At 37.6% G+C, this 20,931-nt stretch overlaps 1 protein-coding gene across 2 annotated transcripts; it reads right to left on the bottom strand.

Moving 5' to 3' along the window:
- Window positions 1–3,429: 3,429 nt before the first annotated feature.
- LOC137716714 (uncharacterized) lies at window positions 3,430–7,460 on the bottom strand. Of its 2 annotated transcripts, none has more exons than XM_068456093.2 (2): window positions 5,760–7,379; window positions 3,430–3,976 (listed from the first exon to the last, which is right to left on the bottom strand). In XM_068456093.2, the coding sequence occupies exon 1, from the start codon at window positions 7,160–7,162 to the stop codon at window positions 5,774–5,776; it is 1,389 nt and encodes a 462-aa protein (XP_068312194.2). In that variant the 5' UTR covers window positions 7,163–7,379; the 3' UTR covers window positions 3,430–3,976; window positions 5,760–5,773. The 2 variants fall into 2 exon arrangements, with proteins under 2 accessions (XP_068312194.2, XP_068312195.2); XM_068456094.2 differs by having other exon boundaries at window positions 3,633–3,976; window positions 5,778–7,460.
- Between the last annotated feature and the right edge of the window lie 13,471 nt (window positions 7,461–20,931).

Below are 20,931 nucleotides of genomic sequence, written 5' to 3'. Positions count from 1 at the left end.
TACTACACTATTTATGAAACTGACACGGGTAGGTACTACAATATTTATTAAACTGACTAACTATTAATGAAACTGACACAGGTACTACACTATTTATTAAACTGACTGACTATTTATGACTACACAATTTATTAAACTGACTGACTATTTATGAAACTGACATGGGTAGGTACTACAATATTTATTAAACTGACTGACTATTAATGAAACTGACACATGTACTACACTATTTATTAAACTGACTGACTATTTATGACTACACAATTTATTAAACTGACTGACTATTTATGAAACTGACACAAGTACTACACTACTATTAAATTGACTCACTATTTATGATAATAAATACTGACTTTTTATAAATTGAAGTTCATGCATGCATGCGTGCCCTTCTAATGAATAGAGGATAATGCTAAAAAAATCAAATTTTAAACCAAATGATAAACACATTAATTAACATTTAAGTAATAATTCAATCATCAACATTCATATCATTTAAGTTACAAAATTTAGTAAAAATTTGGTCTCGATAGTATTAACAACTAAAGAGTGAGTATGTGTTAATAATTGATTGGCACATATATAATTACGCATGTATGGTAAGGAAAGAAGAAGATCGACTCGGGGCTCGGAGTACCAATCATTGACAACCAACAGTACTTAAGTCAAAGATAAATATTAGTTATTACTTCCAAAATTCAACTTCAACTTCAAATTCAAGTAGTACATCCAAAGAAGCTTTCATGAAAAGGGCTTGGACTAAGTTTATTTTAATAAAAAAAAAACCATGCTATAACTTTATTTAATTAAAAAGACTTAAATTATAATGAAAAACCCTTAAATTTTAATAAAATGACAAAGGAACTTAAATTTTAATGAAAATGATATAATTTTAACATTAAAAAAATCTGACGCGCGAACCTATGCGTCCTCACATTGTTTATGAAACTTACGATACTATTTATGAAACTTACTGCATTGTTTATGAAAACTTATGACAATGTTTATGAAACCTACTACACTGTTTATGAAACTTAACGGTACTGTTCATAAAACTTAACGGTACTACATTCTTCTTTCTCCTCTTCTTGAATATTCTTGCCACATTCTCACCTTCCAAACACATTTTTTTCTTCTAATTTTCTTCAATACTCATTAAAATACAAAGATTTAAAAATCATTTTCAGTAGTTTTCCTATGAAAATATATACATATATTTATCTTTTTGTTGCAAAACATTAGTGTGATGACGTATTTAAAATTCTCTCTGTCCAATGCAAAAAATCATAGCAAAAAATTGAAGCACCGAAACGAAAATCAAACAAAAATTTGTCTGCCATGTAAGAAAAAACAGAGGCAATTAACTTTTAAACCGGTCATAGTTCAGTAAAGATTTTAAGTGGGTTCGCTTGGACTATGCTATGTATGAATGATCTTTTATTTTTTATAGGAGATCCTGATCCTTTATTTATAGTTCTTGCATTAACCGGTCCAAACCTCGTTTTATTGATCTATTATCATAGGAAACAATGATAACATACTATATCCTGAATAGGAGTGTAATCATACTAGACTCTCTCAAAGAAAGGCATGGGGCATTACTTGTTCTGTTAGGTTCTTAGTAGGAGTCGTCTACCTTTTCTTCTTTTACTTCACGGTTTTACATAAGTAAGAACAAGTAAAAACATATGATCCATTGTTCAAATTGGTGATATGATAATATACTCTAGACCGTTTCACTATTGACCTTCTAAATTTGAGATCCGAACTCGATTAGATCATGTAAATTTTAGATCAAATCGGTTTATTTTAAATTAATTCTATGATGGAAGATTCCCTTTTTTTTTTAATTTTCTTTCTGAACATGGTAACAAAATATCTTTCTCTGTAATTTAGTACCATTATTGTATTCATGAACAGTACATGTACTACCTTCACGCTAATCGGATGGAGATTTGAAACTTTGAATGAACAGAACATGACAAAAAAGAAATATAAAATACAAGTCAAATGGTAAACTCACAGTAATTATGTGTGAGTGGTGAAACTCACAGTAAATTCAAGCCTATAAATTTCAGACTACAGGCTATCATGGAACTCATGCACAGAGACAAATTCTTATTTTGAACTTCCAAATTTTACAAAAACAAGATGAGTGGTGATCCCCCCTCAATATGGCCAATCTCCGCGTCCTAGTGGTAGTCATAGACTACCGTATGAGAGTAATTATTATATACAGTCAGGTGAACAATATCAACATGTGCCTTATGGGTTCCCCATTATGGTGATTCTTCATCACATGTGGGTGGTTATCTGCCGTCAAATGCACCACCTAAGCATCCCTATTCTTACTATGGTGGTAGCCAAGACGGCGCTTCATCATCGTATGGTGGTGGTCTTGTATCACATCACCACCATACGATGATGAAGCGCCGTCTTGGCTACCACCATAGTAAGAATAGGGATGCCTAGGTGGTGCACTTGACGGCGGATAACCACCTGTGATGAAGAATCACCATAATGGGGAACCCCATAAGGCACATGTTGATATTGAAAGGCAATCCGTTCTACTGCCCAAGCACTTTGCTCCGAAGACAACATCCTTTCCAACTCAGCTTTCAGACCCACTAAGGCTTCCTTTGCTTCAATTTTAGCTCAACGCTCCAGCCTCAGTTCCTCCCTTGCCTTCACAAGATCCTCTTGCTAATCCTTCGCCTTCATCTCCTCGAATGTGCCTCGACAGGTTTGGCTGACGAAAGCAAAGCGATGGAAGAAGACACAGAAGGAAAAGTTAAAATTTCGCTTGGCTGTGACAGCAGGGTTGGTTGAGATGTCAAAGACAAAGGTTGAGGTTTGGATTTGAGTGGTTGTTGTGGCGCTGGCTCCATGAATAGTGGTGATGAAGTCTGTGATCCACTAATCGAGGATAGTGGGGTAGGCAGTAAGCCATCTCCTTTTCAGTGGGATTTCTTCCTCCTCTTCAAGGCCTCCAGACGTTATGTCAGCAATCAACAATTGCGGTTGAGAAGGAGCAACTAATGATGTCGAAGAAAAGCTGCCAAATAGCTTTCACTTTCTCGGTTCTGAAGTGGTTGGGGGGAGGGCTTTGGATTTAAAGAAGTGAGTCCTTTTGTGGAAATGCTTTTTGGGATCAGTGAATCTGACAGTTAAAGTCACTGAAAGATATCGAAGGCAATTTCTTATTTTTCGTGCATCATTACAAATTTTATGGCACAGTACTCAAGTCTGCTCCGCAACGACTCGCCTACTTCACAAAAAATTTACCCCACACATGAGTAGCTCCGTGCCAGCTCCTCCGTCAGTTGAAGTATATCTCATCGGCCTTCAGCCTTCAAGGGTGATGAAAATTGGACCCTCCGTAATTCAAAGGAAAGGAGCAACGACATCTCCACCTTTTACAAAGGAGCAAAGAACAAGAACACCTCCACATTTTTATTCACGAGTGAACGGTCGAGATTAACTCGTTTAGTTCTTGTTGTAAACTAATGTGCGGGAAAGAATGATGGCGATCAAACTATTAATAAAATGCACACTGGCGCACGTTCTTCCATTTAAACAAAAAACCAAAAAAAAATAAAAAAATAAAAAAAAAACCCCAACAGAAAACGATATGAAAATACTAAATGATTTGGCAACTATTTTATCAACTCCTCTGGCATCAATGACTTCTCAGAAAAATTGATTTCGCGTTGTGGTTGTGGCGCTAGATACAATATCAAGCGTGTACATACTGGAAACAGAGAGAGACAATTAAGATGACGATTACTTCTGAATCTCGGATTGAGTTTAGAAAACTACACGAGGAACCAGACACAGAAGCTAGCTCGGTAGGTCTCCAATTTCCGATTTCCAAGCAATGTTGCATATACAAATCAAAGGGTCACTTCACAATGCTGCTGCACACCATATTTTCAACGTGCTTGATCGAGAATGATGTTCCCCTTGAGAGCCTCACCTGTTTCCAAAGGCAAAGAGCAAACATTGGCCCAACGAAACGAAAAGCAAAACGACGCAAGATTAAACACGGGAAACGCTCACAACTCCATAAACATTTCGTTACTATCTTGTGTCGCTAACAAACAAGAATCGAAAAACTGAATCTCAAATTGTGTTTGGCAAACAAGAAGCTACTACCTATTACTAAATCAATCAATACGCAGGGGGTTTTGCATCTCTAAGTAGTTCCAGTTTGACCCAATACACGTTTCAATGCAGGATCTAGATTGACTTAAATCGCAAACAATGCAGTCAGTTGATTTTTGATCCGTCCAAAACGAACTTCTTCCTCAAGTGAAAGTGTGTGCACAGGAAATACATTGAATAATGCTCTAGCTCTTATCACTGGTATTGCAGCAAATTAACTATGAAAGAGAATAAAGACTACCAACAAAGATTACTATTATATAAAATAAATGAAGGCCAACTCGTTGCAACCTGAAGTAGATGATTACAGGTATATTTCATGAGAAAGTCAGTGGGATTCTCTACAACATCTCCCCGTAGTACAACATTTTGAAGAAAAAACCACTGCAGCAAGCATAAAACTGAGGCAACGGACCATGTTTTGCTCTCAAACTTAACCTCTAATAGTAAGGACAAGTAATCATCGGAAGCATCACGTAACCCAGCCCTTAATATTACATACTGTAAAGGGGCGAGGCCTAGACCCTCCTTTTCCCTTAACTAGCTGCCGAACTCTAGTTACAATTCTCGAATGCCTAAGAACAGAGCTTTGATTTTCTTGATATATAGCACAACGGCGTTAGCCCTTATCCTCTACATATCCATACACTGACTCTATTAATCATGGACATCAAACACGAATGGAAGTTTTGAAATGATTAGTTCATAAGAATAAAAATGCATACAATGCCCTAGGAACCAACTCGTATAAAAAACAATAATGGCAAGAATAGCAAATCCAACTCAGTTTAACTTAAAGGTGTGCAGTCTGAAGACATATATCATTCATTTGTTGTTCAATGATGATGATGTTTCAATTAGATTGCAGTTGCTGCAGATGAGGTGATTAAGTTGTGGTCTTTTAACTTAGACACAATAGACTTCAATCCAAACAAGGACTGCAAATGAAATGAAGGCCAATTCATAGAAACTTGAAGTAGATGATTACGAGTATATAACATGAGAATGTCGGTGGGATTCTGTACAAGATCTCCCTGTAGTGCAACCGTTTGACGAAAAACCACTGCAACAAGCACAAATTTGAGGCAACAGAACAGACCATGTTTTTCTTTCAAACTTAACATCATCGTAAGCACAACTAATCATCCAAAGCATTACGGAACCCATCCCTTAATATTACATACCCGCCCTTCCCTTAACTAGCTTCCGAACTCTAATTACAATTCTCAAATGCCTAATGACAAAGCTTTGTGTTCTTGATATACAGCACGACGGCGTTAGCCCTTGTCGTCAACATATCCATACACTGAACCTAGTAATCACAGACATCAAACACAGATGAAAGTTTCGAAATGACTAGTTTGTAAGTGTAAAAATGCATACAATGCCATAGGGAGCGGACAGGCTGCCCTTTCATTTGTTGTTCAAAGATGATGATGCTTCAATTGGATTGCAGGTGACGTGTATACTTGAATGACAACAAAAGTTTGACAATGCTTGCTTGTTGGGTTTCTATGCATGTAGTACAGTTAGAAGTTAAGGCCGCACGCAGGAGAAAGCAAATACAGTTAATGGGATAGAATTGGAAAGTTTACCTTACCGACAAAACTTACAGGGCAAAGCAACCAAGCACGGCTGCGTGAGCAGTCCCAAAAGATTCTCCGCACCAATCGTATTCAAAGATGCGAGTGGAGAGGGTGTCGGCCTTGAAGGAGGAGAAATCGAATGATCTTTTTGAATCGCAGCCACCATCATTATAATTATAATCATCATCAGCAGGACTGGTGATGGTGGTACTTGGTTTGGAGAAGGAAAACTCAAAAGTTTGAACAAGAAGACGCATCTTCCAAAGACCTATTATTTTTGGGTGCTTGATGGGATTGGAAAGAACAAAGCAGACTTTTGAACCTCCTAGATGAGCAAAGCTATAATGGCATCGCCCCCAAAATTCACTCGGCAACCTTGGCTCCAGAATTTGGATGGGCTTAATCCAAGTTCCGGAGTCATTGGAATCGGTACTGGACAGTTGACAGGCTACTATGCCCCAATTAGAACCAGAAGCCTTATAAAGGCCGTGGTGGTCGGCGTAATAATCTTCATAATAATGATAGTTACGTTCCAGGCAGCTAGTGAAGACTTGTACACTAGGTGCGAAAGCGTAGGTGAACATTAGCTGACCACCAAGGAGGACCAAAGCCGTGCCATGGGAAGGAAGACGAGGAGGAGGGAGCCGTCTCCATTCTAGAGCGGGTTCAGCAACGTCGAAGAAGAAGAGCGGAGTTTCTGGGGAGGAGACCATGATCTTGGTGCCAACAACTGCATAAGAAAAGACAGGAACAAGCCATCTGCCTCCGACGAGGGGATGATCCGGAAGAGGATTCCAACACTTGTTTCGAGAGTCGAATACCTCGCAAGCCGGAGAAGCCATGAGGAGTGCAGGAGAGCCGGCAACAGCATAGAGGTCGCCGTTGATGTCAACCAGAAAGGGGCGTGTTTTCCCTTGCTTGAATTCCCCGAGGGGGCTTATTTCGCGCTTAATGCTAGGATTAGAGTCCTTAGTGTCAAACACATACACTTGTTTACTCGGATCTTCTGCGAATGGTCCGAATCCACTCCGTGGATTGTCTGGGGTTGGGGGCGGCAAGCCGCCGGCGAAGAGAATTTTGGAGCCAAAGACTCCGCAGCCCATCATGAAGGTCCCGTTGTGCATGGAAGCCACTTTGCGTAAGTCGGACGACTCACCATTGGAACCGTCGGCCGCCGCACCATTGGAACCGTCGGCCGCCGCCTTTCTTCGGGTCCTTTTGGCTGCCTTGGCTTTGGCTTTGCAAGTGGGGCATCTGGGAGATTGACAGCTTGCATCAGGTTTAATCTTGCAGGAGCAATTTAAGAGATCGCTCAGTTCGATGGCGTAGATTATGTAACGGCACCTGTCACAATCCGTATACTTGCGCTCCTCGATGCATATATACAGACGACGAGGACGAGTCTGCTCCATCTGTCCTCCTCCTGATCTCAACTGCAGCTCTTGGGTTTTTCCTCTTTCTGGGTTTGTGAGAAAATTCAAATAAGGATGTCCCCTTGAACAAATAACACACACTGATCATACATCTCTTACTCTCTTTCACAAATAACACACACTGATCCAAAACAAGGAATATGTAACTCTCTTTTTCAAAATCCAAAATAGGGTATTATAATTCCGTTTTTCATTCATTTCTCACAAACCAATCATACATTTAAAATAGGCTTTGAATAAAAATAGGGCATATAATTATATACCTCAATGTGCCTAGGAACCAACTTTCCTCCTCCAACGATTCAAATTCCTTAAATTCCCAAACATAGTAAATCCATTAGTACTATATAAATGAAAACGCCTTTAACTATTCATTTGAGAGGCAACCTGGTCTGGCTCGTTATTAAAGCTGGGTAGTCTTCAAATTCTTTGCAATCAGGTCTGGCTCATTATTAAAGCTAGGTAGTCGAGTCACCTCAATTTTCATAGCCTAATCTTTAGAATCACGAAAAAATATCAACTCCCATGTTGACGAACACCTTCGTTTTACACGATTGCCTTTTTCCACGCGTTTTGTTAATTAACCTCAACATTTGTGTACGTCAATCTCGAGATGTGCGACCCTTCACTTTCAACGGTGAGATCTTCTAGTGATCTTCCTTTAAATAGCCTTACCAAGTCATAGTTTTCTTCAAAACCTTCTCATTTTCTGCCATGACACATGTGTCTTCCTTGCTTAACTCTAATTATTTTTTGAGTCTTTTGCTGAGAAATGATTCAATCCCAGAAAATAGCATTGCCTGTCGTAAATCTCCAAAAATGTTTTCCTTCTTCTTGCAACTCATTCTGTAATTTTCCACTCTTCGGAAGGCTTATGTGTGGGTCTTATGGAAAGGTTGGATCTATATGAAGCATGGAAATCTAGGGCTCCTCCATCCCCGTTTTCTTCCCCCATCTAATGCTTGTTGACAGTTACGGCGGTGGTCATTCGTTCAAACACTCGCCCATATGGCACTCATGTGGCTTGAGTGTTTAGAATCGCATTGGAATGCCCAATCACCCATTATCTTCTCGCCATACACCTTGTGCAAAACGTGTATTGGTGCCTGGTCCTTTTAAGATGATAACGTGTTCTTGTGAATTCTTCATCTCTAGGTTTCTCCATCTCCTCCACGTATAGACGATGATGGTAATGTACCTTCATCAAAATACTCACCTTCAATGTAGTGTCATGCGCAGTATGCAGCCAGGCAGGCGTAGCATATCCAACAACAATATCTAATGACGTTATTTATGTGTTTTGAATCTTTTTTGGTTTGTTATGTGCATAAGAATGTGAAATAAACCATCTAAGGTGATCAATTTAAATATAGCATATAGAACCTTTCGAATTCAGGTTGTCATTTTTTTGTCCTTTTTTCTTTATGTTTATTGATATTGAGAATGACTACTCAATTTTTTTTCCCAATTAGAGATTTTAATCTTCCGCACTTCAATTTTGAAGCACGCTGTATTACAGAGTATAAAACTCATTGCTACCTATGAGGTTCGTTATTTGTTTTTTTTTTTTTTTCCTCTTCTTTAGTTAAGGCTTCTTTTTTGTTTGACTTAACTTAGATTTTTGAAAAGGTCCTTGCTGCTGCGAATGAAGATTTTTCAAGTGGAAAGAGGCTACTGCATTTTCAGTTAGATAACAAAAGCTTTTCGAAATAATTTGAAAGTGCAATGATCATATTTTCTTTTGCAAGTCTAATCAATCATATTACATGTTAGTTAAATGTCCAAAAGTCAAACAATTTTTTTAATTTTTGGGGAACCTAAACTTAATCGTTTAATTGACTTGTTTGTTATCCCATAAAATAGATATGCATGAATTTGCAGTTCCATAGAAAACATGCTGCTAACGGGCCTTCTCTCTTTAACCTTGTTCTGGCTTTCTAGTTTCAAATATATACTTAAGTTGGCTTCTAGAAATAGTTGGGGAGAGAAGAGAGAGGAAAAAAAAATTTGAGAACTAGTGATTGGGTTTTCTTCTTGTGGAATACGAGCACTTTAGCTAAGCTGGACAATTGTATAGGCTCGTACTTTTTTTTTCTCAAATTGTTACAAATAAAATATTTAATACCATCTTTTACCAATATATTCTACAAACCAAACAGAGTTTGTCATTCGAGGATTGCAATTCAGTCACTAAACCCACCAAATGCCAGTGAGGAGCACTGTCTGCTCTCTAACTGATGGTTTATTGTCGTGTTTTTGGAATAGGGAGTACAAGAGTATCAGTTATGGGAAGTTTGTTTGAGTTTCACATTTACTCTGTCCTTGTTCCTTGATGGAGGATCTAATGAACCCATTATGAAATTTCTAACTGTACTAAGACTTGCCAACTGTTGTGGAGATTTAGATGGCAAACCATGCATTATGCAACCCCAACCCTCATGTATCCCAGGGAATTCCATTAACTCACATGGCACTTCCACATCAAGTATTATACCCTTTTTGGTCATTTTACACAGTCACAGTTGTTTTACGTAAAAGTTTACCAAACACTATCATACTGTTTTTTTTTTTCCAAAAGCACTTTTACAAAAAAAGTTTACCAAACACTCTGCTGCTTTATTTCACAGCCGTTTTTTTTCACAGCACAGCAGAATCAGTTTTTTTTCAAAGCACAACAATACCAAACCAGCCCTAAGTCACTCCAGCTTTAATATCTATTGCTTGTTTGAGTTCCAAAAGGATTCTAATAGGAGAATGTTTGGAATAGTTCTACATAAAATCTTAGCCACTAGTCTGCAAAGGTCTGCTCGTTTTAGTTCCAAATATATACTTATTGTTTGGAGAGTGCTTAGATTGGTATAAAAACATAAAACTGGACGAATTTTTATTCTCATTTAGTCCTATTCTGATGAATGTGGTTGAAACCATGGCTAAAAACCAAGCTCCAATACATTCTCTTCAAAGAGAACTTCTCAACCAATACAAGGAACTCAGTAGGTGGTGATGAATAAAATAACTCATAATTTTTATTTTTATTTTTTTTTACATTTTTATTATTTTCCAAGTTTTTCACGAAGCCAAATTAAACCACCATGCTTAAAAAAATAATAATTCATACCTGTAAGGCAAGAGACTTACAAAAAATTATACTTGTATGAAATTCATAGATAGGATAATAAAAGAATGATAAAATGCAAAAAGAGTATCGAACAAGTCGAAAATTTAAAAAAAAATTAAGCATATATGCCATATAACCATAGTGAGGAGTATTGTAGGATGACACATGTACATCAAGTTCACAATTTTAAACCACTTAGACTTAGATAAGATTTTTTATTTTATATTTTAATTTCATTAAAAAAAAAAACCGCCTAGCCCCGCCTAGCCGGCCGCCTAGAGCCCATCCGATTTTTCCCACCGATTTGCAAGAAAACGCCTCGGCTCACCACCGCCCAGTGCCTAGGCGCCGCCTAGGCCGTTTTTTAGAACATTGTTCCCAATACTTATCTTTATGGTAATTTTAATATTTTATATTTTGAAACTCTAATGAGCATTTTTATAAGCCAGATAAGGCTCCCATGATTTAGATGCCTAACTAATGTATTTATTTTGGACATATTACTTGGACATAGAAAATGAGGTGACTTAATACTCCTATATTTTTGGCATCAATGAAACAAATAATTAATGGTTATTCGTATTGTACATTTAATGACACACCTTGACCCGGAATGTCCACTAGGACTCCAAATCGAGCTGTGTTGGCTGACACTAGGAAGGTGACGAAGCTATAAGTATAGTGATGTGGAAAAAGTGAATAAATTTAAACCTAAAAGGACCTAAAGACAAGAGTGCGCTGTGAGCGGGGATGAACTCATTTCACAGGAGACATTAGAGCATAAGTAAAGTACAGTCGTGTGGGTGAAGATCATACCCTCGGAGGTAGCCACCTATATTGAGATTTGCCAAGAATCCTCGTCGATACGAACTTTCAGCAGCTAAAACTTGGAGGGGTGCAAAAACAAGGGTGAGTGGGTCTGAAAATAAAGTTTTTAATAAAAACCTTTTGAAAACGTTATAACCTCGTTGTAAAATCCGTATAATTTCCCAGAAAATAATAATACATACATATATAGAAATCATGCTCAAGAGTAGTGAAAATCGAGTATATGTCATGTCAAGTATCTTAGCAATGAAATAAGTAAGCCAGGTGAAATAAATCAATGTAAAATGATATGACAACCGGAGTCACCTAACGTGACTTGTACGACTGAACCTATAGCTCATTAACCAATTCCTGCACACGAGTCGAAACCACCTAATGTGGTCTGTACGACAGGGCTGGGTGTAAATAAGTACACTCAAGTGCTACAATTGCGTGAAGGCTGTGCGAATAATCGCGAGTCACTTACGAGTCGGAACCACCTAATGTGGTTTGTACGACAAAGTTGTACACCAAACTTGGATCCAAGGTGAGCATGCAGTGCGGGAGGGTCTGAATTTTCCCCTCTTTCTCTCTTCCCTCCTTTCCCTCCTTTCTTCTCTCCCCCATTTGTCACTCTCTTCTCTCTCCTCTCCCCACTGGTCTGGTTCCCCCTCCTTTCTCTCCTTTATTTTCCATCTGCACCGCCCCCTTCTTCTTTCTTTAAATCTGGGCCACACACATGGCTTTCCAAATTAAGCTAAAAAAATCTGGAACTTTCTAGAAATTAATTAATTTACTAAAATGCCGCCAACTTTAAACGTTAATATCTCCTTCGTTATAACTCCAAATGGCATTCCATTTGTGCTCACGCGTCCGTAGCGACGAGTACTACGAGGATACTTCAAGAAAATGAATCGTACATAACTCGGCACGGCGGTCAACAAAAGTCAATACATTTGCCTCGAAGGCATTTTCAAAATTTCAAATTTAAAAATTATAAAGACTGTAACTTTTGGGGACGGATCGTTACATTTAACGGCAATGTTTTTGTCTGCTAATTTTGAAATTACGCTTGCAGTTAACTGAATTGGTAAGAATGGGTCTGTTAGAGCAAGGGATGTAAGCAAGGTCTTATGTCAAGATCTGAGTAAACACTACAGCAGGGCAAGGTACATTTTGTCTGCAATTGATCGTTCTATAAAAAATATGAGTATCAAAATTAGATAATTTATACTCCTCCCAAGCCTTCATTTATATGATGAAATGATATTAATAATAGATGCTAACAATTTTCTGAGAAAGTTGATATTTTTAGTTATATTTTCTATGGAATCGCAGCTGAAAGACTGGAAAATGATTGAAATGATAACTTTTTATTTTTTTATTTATTTCTCTTAATTTTTGTTTTTCTTCTGGAGGTTGTTTGGATTCATACTTGTATTTTTTTATGAAAAATGTCTAGAAATCATAAAGATGGTCTTGAAGAGTGACATGCAATGACTTCCAAAATGTTATTCTAATGTTTTTTCAATGAGAAGTTATTTTCTTTTAGCAGACCTTTTGTCTTGAATAGGAAGCTTTTTTTTTTTTTTGTCTTTGTTTTTTGATTTGTTAGTTGATCAGTTCATGCATTTTTATGACAGCTGTTTTGCAAGATGCAAAGAAAATTTTTTGTTTCCGAGTTTTTACTGTAAATTGTTTTTTTTTTATTTAGTTCGTATTGATATCATGCTTGACTACTTCCTCAATTTCATCATCACCCCTTCTCATAACTTCATCTAAAACGTCATTTGACAAGTTCTTTACGGCAATTGACCAAAACAAAAAATTATTTGCTGCAAACTTAGCAGCTTTTGCATCTCCGTGCCCATCAAATATACCAAAAATACCTGCAGAGTTTTTTATTTTGTGCATTTTTAGGTTAAAAACTACTGGTTTTTTTTATTGGTTTGAGGATGAATGGTTTTGAAAACTTGGATTCATACAGGATTTAAGGTTTACGGTTGCTTTGACAACACAATACTATTTAACTTATTTCATTGTTTCATCCGTAGTTCGAATCGCACACATTTTGATCTTTCATTTTCATTAAAATTGTCATTTATTTACATTAACAACTTCCATTTCCTAATTTGTAATAGTGAAATAAAAACACTACATATGAGGAAAAAAAGGGAAATTCTAAAGTGCCGATGATTGAAATTAAAACACGCATCATCGCGCGGGCAATTATTGCTAGTAGTAGCTAAATTTTATTCCCCACAACTATATCCAATAGGGACCTTCAGTTAACCAAAATGATAATTCTATCTTAAACTTTTTAACATTTCAAATAGGTCCCTAAACTTTTGGTAATTGCACCTTGGCCCCTGAACTTTTAGTAATTCACACAATTGCCCCAAAACTGAAATTGTTTTTCGCAGTTTAGTTCCTGGTATAAAACCAGCAGGTTTTAGGTCTGTTTTCCCAGAATTTTAACATATATTTTCATGCCAAAACACAATCCGCCAATAGTACAACTCATTTCTTCCATACAAACGTCATTTAAAGTCCAAATTCGATGTATTTCGAATCAAACATCATATTCTCTACATCTCATTCATATGAAACTAGTACAAAATCCCAGAAATCTGATCATATGTAAATCTTTACCTTAATATTTCAAAAATCGTTCTCCAATCATCAAATAGGCTTCAAAGCACAAGCTTGAAATTGAAAATTTGAGTCTAATTAGCCATAAACCCCAATATGAACGAATTATTCAAACTTAAGTAATAATCCTCAAAATTTACCTTCAAACGTTGGGTTTGATTAGACCTAGCATTTGTGTCGTGTTTCTCGTGTTCGTGTCGTTTTCGTATCATATCCGATAGCTTAACAGGTCGTGTCGTGTAATACCCGTTAAAGTAAACGGGTAATATGACCGGACCTGAAATCAACCCGTTAATATTATCAGGTAATATGATCCGACCCGTTACCCGTTAAGAAATATATATTTTAAATCATTAAAAATGAAAATGAAAAACATAATTTGACCCAAAAATATGTAAAACATAATACTAAATTAGTACTAAATTTTGGAGTTGACCCCTTCATGAAAGTTGTAAAGCTTTTCATTACGAGAGATTGCATTTTTCACACTTCTATAATAATTATTATTAATTTTGCACTCAAATAAAAAACATTGTTCATGAGATTTGGAGGGTTTTAAAAATCTAAACGACCATGCAACCATCGTCTAAGCGTTGAGGATGCAATTATGAACGTTTATTATGCTTTCACATCTTTCAGACTTATACATTAATGATTATGAATTTTGTTTATTTTGAACTCCCTTAAAAATACTATTCATGAGAGTTTGTATGCTTTTAAAAACTCAAACGATCATATACCCATTCTCAAAGCGTAGAGGATGCGATTACGAGCATTTGCATATTTTTTTCATATTTTTAGCACATGTAAATTAATTATTATAATTTTTTTTATGTGTTTGGTATTTTTAAATTACTTGATATTTTTATTTTTAATGTGTTTTATGATTTTTAATCTCAATCTTTGCCTGTAATATACTATAAAAATAAATAAATAAATAAAACTTAAAATTTAAAATTTATATAGAATAATAATAGAATAATAGTTAATAAACAATATATACATATTCATTGTATCTATTGCATTTTATAGTAAGTGTTTTTTAGTAGTTTAAAAAATTAAAATCATCAAAATAAATTTTTTCTTATCGTGTCGAAACAGGTTATCCGTGTGTCATTCTCGTGTAAACTTGTTAAGGACCCGTTATTAATGGGTTATTATCGTGTGACCCGATAATGACCCGATTAGTTATCATGTTGACCCGAAACCCGTTATTTTCGTGTCGTTTACGTGAGGTGTTAACTGGTCGTGTAAGAAATTGACAGGTCTAGGTTCGATTCACTAAGCATGTCAACGAAAACAGTTCGTCAATCGGATTCCTAGTACGAAAAATGCTACGAACTCGCGGTCTCGCCTACTTTCAACTTGTCACCTCAAAATAATCCTTGCTCTCATGTAAAATTATCACCCATTTAAAATGAATCATAAATTGCAAAAATCGAAGACACTTCAAATTCATAACAACACTTTATAAGTACTTTAAAATTTTATGGTCTCACACAAAGAACATTTGCTTAAGATTCACTGGGAGCGGATGTGCAATCTAGTCTAAGAAAATCACTCCCGGAGTACATTGCGCATATTGAAGATTTTAACAGGGCAAATCATGTAACAAGTCTTTTTTTTTTCTTGTCATATTTTTTGCAAGTTGTCTCAAGAGCCAGGCCACCGTTTCAAATCCGATAAATGTAGGGGTAAGCTTGGAGCAAAGGATTCCTCATGGGTTTAAATGTTTGCATTCCTGGTACTGGAGTAAGGTGGTACTCTGGCTACCGTGATGAGAATCTTTTAGGGATGATAATTTTGGGAAGTAATATTTCTCTGAATCAATATTACCAAGGGGGTTTTTCACTAAAAACTTTGTCCCTTGCCTACAAACTTACTTGCATTCCGCTGCATTACTTATTCCATTCTTTAAAGTTCGTTTACTTCAAAACCATTTACCAAATTAAGAATTTTTCATTAAGAAAATGTGCAAGATAGGCAAATCTTTACACAAGCATATGTCTATTATCCAAATTCTCAAAAGCGATCAACACAGTATAGTAATTTGATGAAAACAGGCTGACACGCCCGACCCTGATTTTCTCAGTACGCCAGGGTAGGCATGTGTTGGCCGACACCTGAAGGTGACGAAGCCATACTAACATGCATGAGGACAATGAAAATAAATTAAATACTTAAAAATTGAAATATAATGAATATGCAATTGAGGAACGTGTTTAGAGCACACAACTGTTTAGAGTCACTATAAAGGAAATAAAAAATTGAATAAACAAAGAGATGGATCCTACACCAAGAGGACTCGAAGATGCAGATGCAGTAGTGCCTTGACGCTGGGATTGCACGCCTCAAGTCTAAAACCTGAGGGGCGCAAAACAAACATGAGTGGACCAAGTTGATATATATATATATATATATATATATATATATATAACTGAAACAATTATCAACATACTAACCCCCAAAGTTTTATGAAAACATAAATAACAATATATTATAGGTTTTCCGAAAACCCTAGCATACCATAAAACCTTTCATAAAACATAACTCGTATATAATGTGCTAAGTAGTGGTATCTTAGTCACCCGTGGTGTTCAATAATCATATCTCTCGCCCTGCAACCAACTCCTATGTCTCTCCGCCCGTAGCCAGAGATTATTTATCCCGGTCCAATGCCAGCAACCATGTCGGGTTGGGTCGTAAGGTTGGATCCGGTCAACTGGGCTGAGTCTGGGTTGGAACCAGGTTTAGGTCCAAAGGGTTTTAGGGTTCTTGGGCTTAGGGGTTTTGGGCCTCACGGGCCTAGGTTCAACGGGCCTAAAGCCTGAGTTCTAAATGGCCCAATGCCTCAACTCAAAAGGGCTTTGGGTTAAAGGCTAAACGGGTTGGGCTTAAGGTTTAACGGGCCAAAGGCCCGAGTTGGCAGAGCCCCACGGGCCTGGGTTATAAGAGGCTTTGGGATGGGCTTCAATGGGCCTAAAGGCCCAGGTTCACTCTGCCCTAATGGCATGTTTCTCTTTGGGTCCAAAGGTTTAAGGCTAAGCAACTGGGCCGATACAGAGGCCCGACGACCCGATTCTTGTTAGATTTTTAGACCCATTTAAGGGTTATGGGTCGAGTCTAACCAGTTGCAGCGAAGAGGAATACCGAAGTTTCCCTAATGCACGATTTAGCTATGAAATTGAAGGTGGAGATGAGAGGGAGAAAGAGATACCTGAAAACGATCACACCAAATTAAAAAATATTAATCAAGACGATCCCACTAAATTCAAAAACTTGAATTAATAGTCTTTTCCACTCTTTTCTTTCATATCATAAGCACGAGACTCGGTTGTAAATGACGCGCACCACAAATAAGCTGCTAGGAATATGCAAAAAAGAATTTTGAAAAAAAAAAAAAAAAAGGTGGAGGGATGCAACATGAGGACTTCCCAGGAGGTCACCCATCCTAGCACTACTCTCACCTAAACTCGATTAATTTCGGAGTTCTGATGGGATCCGATGTCAGCAATATCAACTTCCTACTCTTCATCAACAGCTGCCATATCGTGGGCAGCACTGCCATCAACTTCCCTGACCTGGGTAGCACCACCTTCGGCTGCACATCCTTTGGCAGCCTGATCTTCAGTTGCTCCACCAATGACGTTCTCGAAGGAAAACTTAAGGAGATCATTGGAAGAAATAGTAAAATGCTCGAGGTCCTTATCAGAAAAGATGTAGTCATACGGCATGCCAAAGAAATGATCTATATAGCCAAGCTTGTAGAAGTCGGCTTGACCTTGGGCAAGGACAACCTTAAGATTGAACTTCTCGCTCCTCAACTGCTTATTTTCCTCAACCAGGTTAGTACGAGTATTCTTCAACTCATCTAGTTCCTTTTTCAGGAGGGGTCGCCCTGCACCTCCTCGGCAGTGGAATCACCATCATTGCTCTTCACCGCTGCACGTACCTCTGGAATCGGATCGAACTTGGGCACATAAGGCTATCTCGGAACAAAACAAGGCACTGCAGAACTATTTTGCTGCACAATCATGTCAGCAACCGTTCTTGTAACCTTCGAAACAATAGGCTTTGCAGGCTCAGATCTAGCAGCCTCTTTTCTCCCCTTGGAAAAAGTCAAGTCAATCACAAGCCTCCCAGCAGTGAACGAACCTTCGTGAGCAGTAGAGGAAGTCTTCGACTTTTTCTCTATTGAAAGCTCTTAAGCAGGCGATGAAGATTTCTTTCTCCCGCCTTCACTTGCAATAGGTTTCGCAATGGCAATCGAACAAGCAAACCTTCACCCTTGATCCTCCGAATCTCCTCCTACGAGGGTAGCCCATCTTTCTCCCTACGAAGAGGACTGAGCAGCCAATGCCATTCACGGTATTCAGCAGGGATCCCCAAAGCAATGTGCATCTTCTTCATGTCCGAAGAAGACTTGGGAGTTAAACCAAATTCCGAATCTACAAAAACATAAGAGGAAAAATCAGAAGGCAGCTCAACAAAAGTATAAAGCAACTTAGAGACTATGTAGCCTACTTACCATCAATGAAGGCAGTCGGAACACGCAGCCCATGCAAGGAGTCAGATTCCCTTGTTTAAATTGTACAAACAGTTTCAAAACCATTAGGTCAAGAAATGGATAAAACATGGGCTACACAGTGACATTGGTTGTTATGAACCGTCCTAAAATTAGAGTATTTTAATCTCCAAAGGTCGGGAATAACCAAAATGTCTATGAAGGGGGGAGTGGTGGCTTTCGGTGACTATCGTGTTGTGACACGTATGAATGATCTATTAGTATGTGAACATTTTAAATGTTTTTGGCTAATTTTCATCTATGGAGTCAAAGAAAATCACCTAGGTTTGGGGATATTTGAATGGGAATTTGTTTTGGCATCTGGGAAGGCGTTATTGGATAGAAGATGGGAAGCGGTTATAGGACCTGTTTCCGAGGGGAGTGATGGCTGGGGAAGCTTCTGGCTGTGGCTGGTTGGTTTCTCGGTTTCTTGGGCCTTTTCTTTGGTTTTCTTTGTTTTGGGCCTTTTTTTTTATTGTAATTAATGTTTGTGTTGGGCCTATGTTGTAAGTTGTGTTTTGTTTTAATAAAACTTTCATTTGACCAAAAAAAAAAAAAAACAAGTAATAGAGGGGGAAGTAAAAGGGAAAATCACTGTATCATCTTTATTAATATTGTTTATTGTAAGAAGTAGAGGTAATTTGGGAAAATAAAGAGACATGATTGCGTACTTTGAGAAGGAAAAGGATCCCATCCGGATCCATTATGTAGGGATCCTAGGATCCTCACATTTCAACCGTTCATCGTGTATCATGCGGCCAGTTTTTGTCAAATACTATTTGTGTTTAATTTAAAATAATAAAAAAATGATTTCTGACCGCACGATACACGGTGAATGGCTAAGATGTGAGGATCCCCACATAATAGATCCGGAGGATATCCTTTTTCCTTTGAGATAAGGGTTGCCCCTATTCTATTATTTAATAACAAGAATCCATTCGTGTTACCAATTTTCTAACCGATCATAATTTGTAAACTCAGATGGCACTAAAACCAAAATTCAAGTAAAACCCAATTGCCAATAAAGTAAGAGATGTGGTCTAATTACTAACGTATAGGTCACACAAAGTTGCAATCCTCAAAGTCAAATTCAAACACGTGCACAAAATCGAAAAATGAAAAATCCCAGAGAGAAAGAGGGACGCACTTGGAGCTCGAGCCAAGTGCTTGGCCTTGTTGAGTTCGGAGGAGTGGGCGCGTAGACAACTTCGATTGTGTCGTGAATTGGGATCGGGAGTTTTTTGTGTGTTTACCATTTGTGCCATAAAAAACCAAGGTCGTGGCTCAGCCAAAAATTTCCCTTAAATTTTAAATTATTTTTCAAAATTTTGTAGAATTTGAAAAAAAAAACCTTAATTGCTTCTAATTTCTTTTGATTATTTGACTCACAAATTCCATATAGTGATTTATAATTGCATAATAACGTGTGTGTGTATATATATATATATATATATTGACAAATATATGAACATGTACAACATATATATATATATATATATATCGGAAGGAAAATATAAATGTAGGGGTTCATGCATCATGGGGAATGTTTTCATGCTTCATGATCGTTTCAAATATCTTAATTTATTTTAAAAGAACCTGATTGGTATAAAACAATTAAGGTTTTGAATTTGTAGATGATCCTTCTTGGAAAGCCAGAATTGCATCTCCAATGCGTTGTATCACGTTCAACAAGGAAAAATTAAATTGAATCAATAGTATGGAAATCAATTCAATAAAATAATAAATTAATCATAAAAAGAATGATTAAAACGTAATACTTCTCTTATTGGAGATTAAACTCTCTTTAGCGAAGCGTCAAGAGCGTGCTGATGCGGCAACAGTAGAGAGAAAGAGATAGATGTGTAATTGTGAGGTGTGTACTATCTCACCCCCATTGTGCCTTTATTTATAGTAGTAGGGAAGGTAAATTCCTTACCCCAATTGTGGAGCCAAAAATAATCACAAGGCGACACATGGATTTTTGGGTTAAAGGGACAAAATTACCTTCGAGGCATACCGGGATTCCTACGCGCGAGCAGTGGGCGATCAATCCTCAATCAATCCTAAACTAATCGCTCTCTAGTACGAGAGGGTAAACTAAGTCCCCGATACCCATATGGGTATGCTCTCCAATGCGAGAGGATAAACTAATTGGTCTCTAGTGCGAAAGGGTAAACCAATTCCCCGACACCCATATGGGTACGCTATCCAGTGCGAGAGGATAAACTAATTGCTCTCTAGTGCGAGAGGGTAAACTAATTGCTCTCCAGTGCGAGAAGGTAAACTAATTCCCCGACACCCATATGGGTTTAATCTTTAGTGCGAGAGGATAAACTAATTGCTCTCCAGTGCAAGAGGGTAAACTAATTGCTCTCCAGTGCAAGAGGGTAAACTAACTTCCCGACACCCATCTGGGTAAGCTCTTCAGTGCGAGAAGGCCACATAGCTCAAAAGATTGATTAGGCAGCAAATGGTCAGGGGACAATAGCCACTTTTGCACTTAACAGTTCGCTCATCCGACATTTCATCTTCAGCAGCTTCGATCTTGGCAGCTTCATTCTTGACTGCTCTATCTATGGCAGCTGAGAAATCAAACTGAAGTAGTTT

The sequence above is a fragment of the Pyrus communis genome, chromosome 8, assembly GCF_041283825.1.
Source record: "Pyrus communis isolate YQ-2024b chromosome 8, ASM4128382v1, whole genome shotgun sequence".
Taxonomy (NCBI): Eukaryota; Viridiplantae; Streptophyta; class Magnoliopsida; order Rosales; family Rosaceae; genus Pyrus; species Pyrus communis.
Note: the sequence above shows the minus strand (reverse complement) of the source record. Positions and strands in the feature narration are given on the sequence as shown.

Bases quoted from the DNA above. Each gene is read 5' to 3' on its own strand.
- LOC137716714 (XM_068456094.2), bottom strand. From the start codon at position 7,162: ATGGAGCAGACTCGTCCTCGTCGTCTGTATATATGCATCGAGGAGCGC.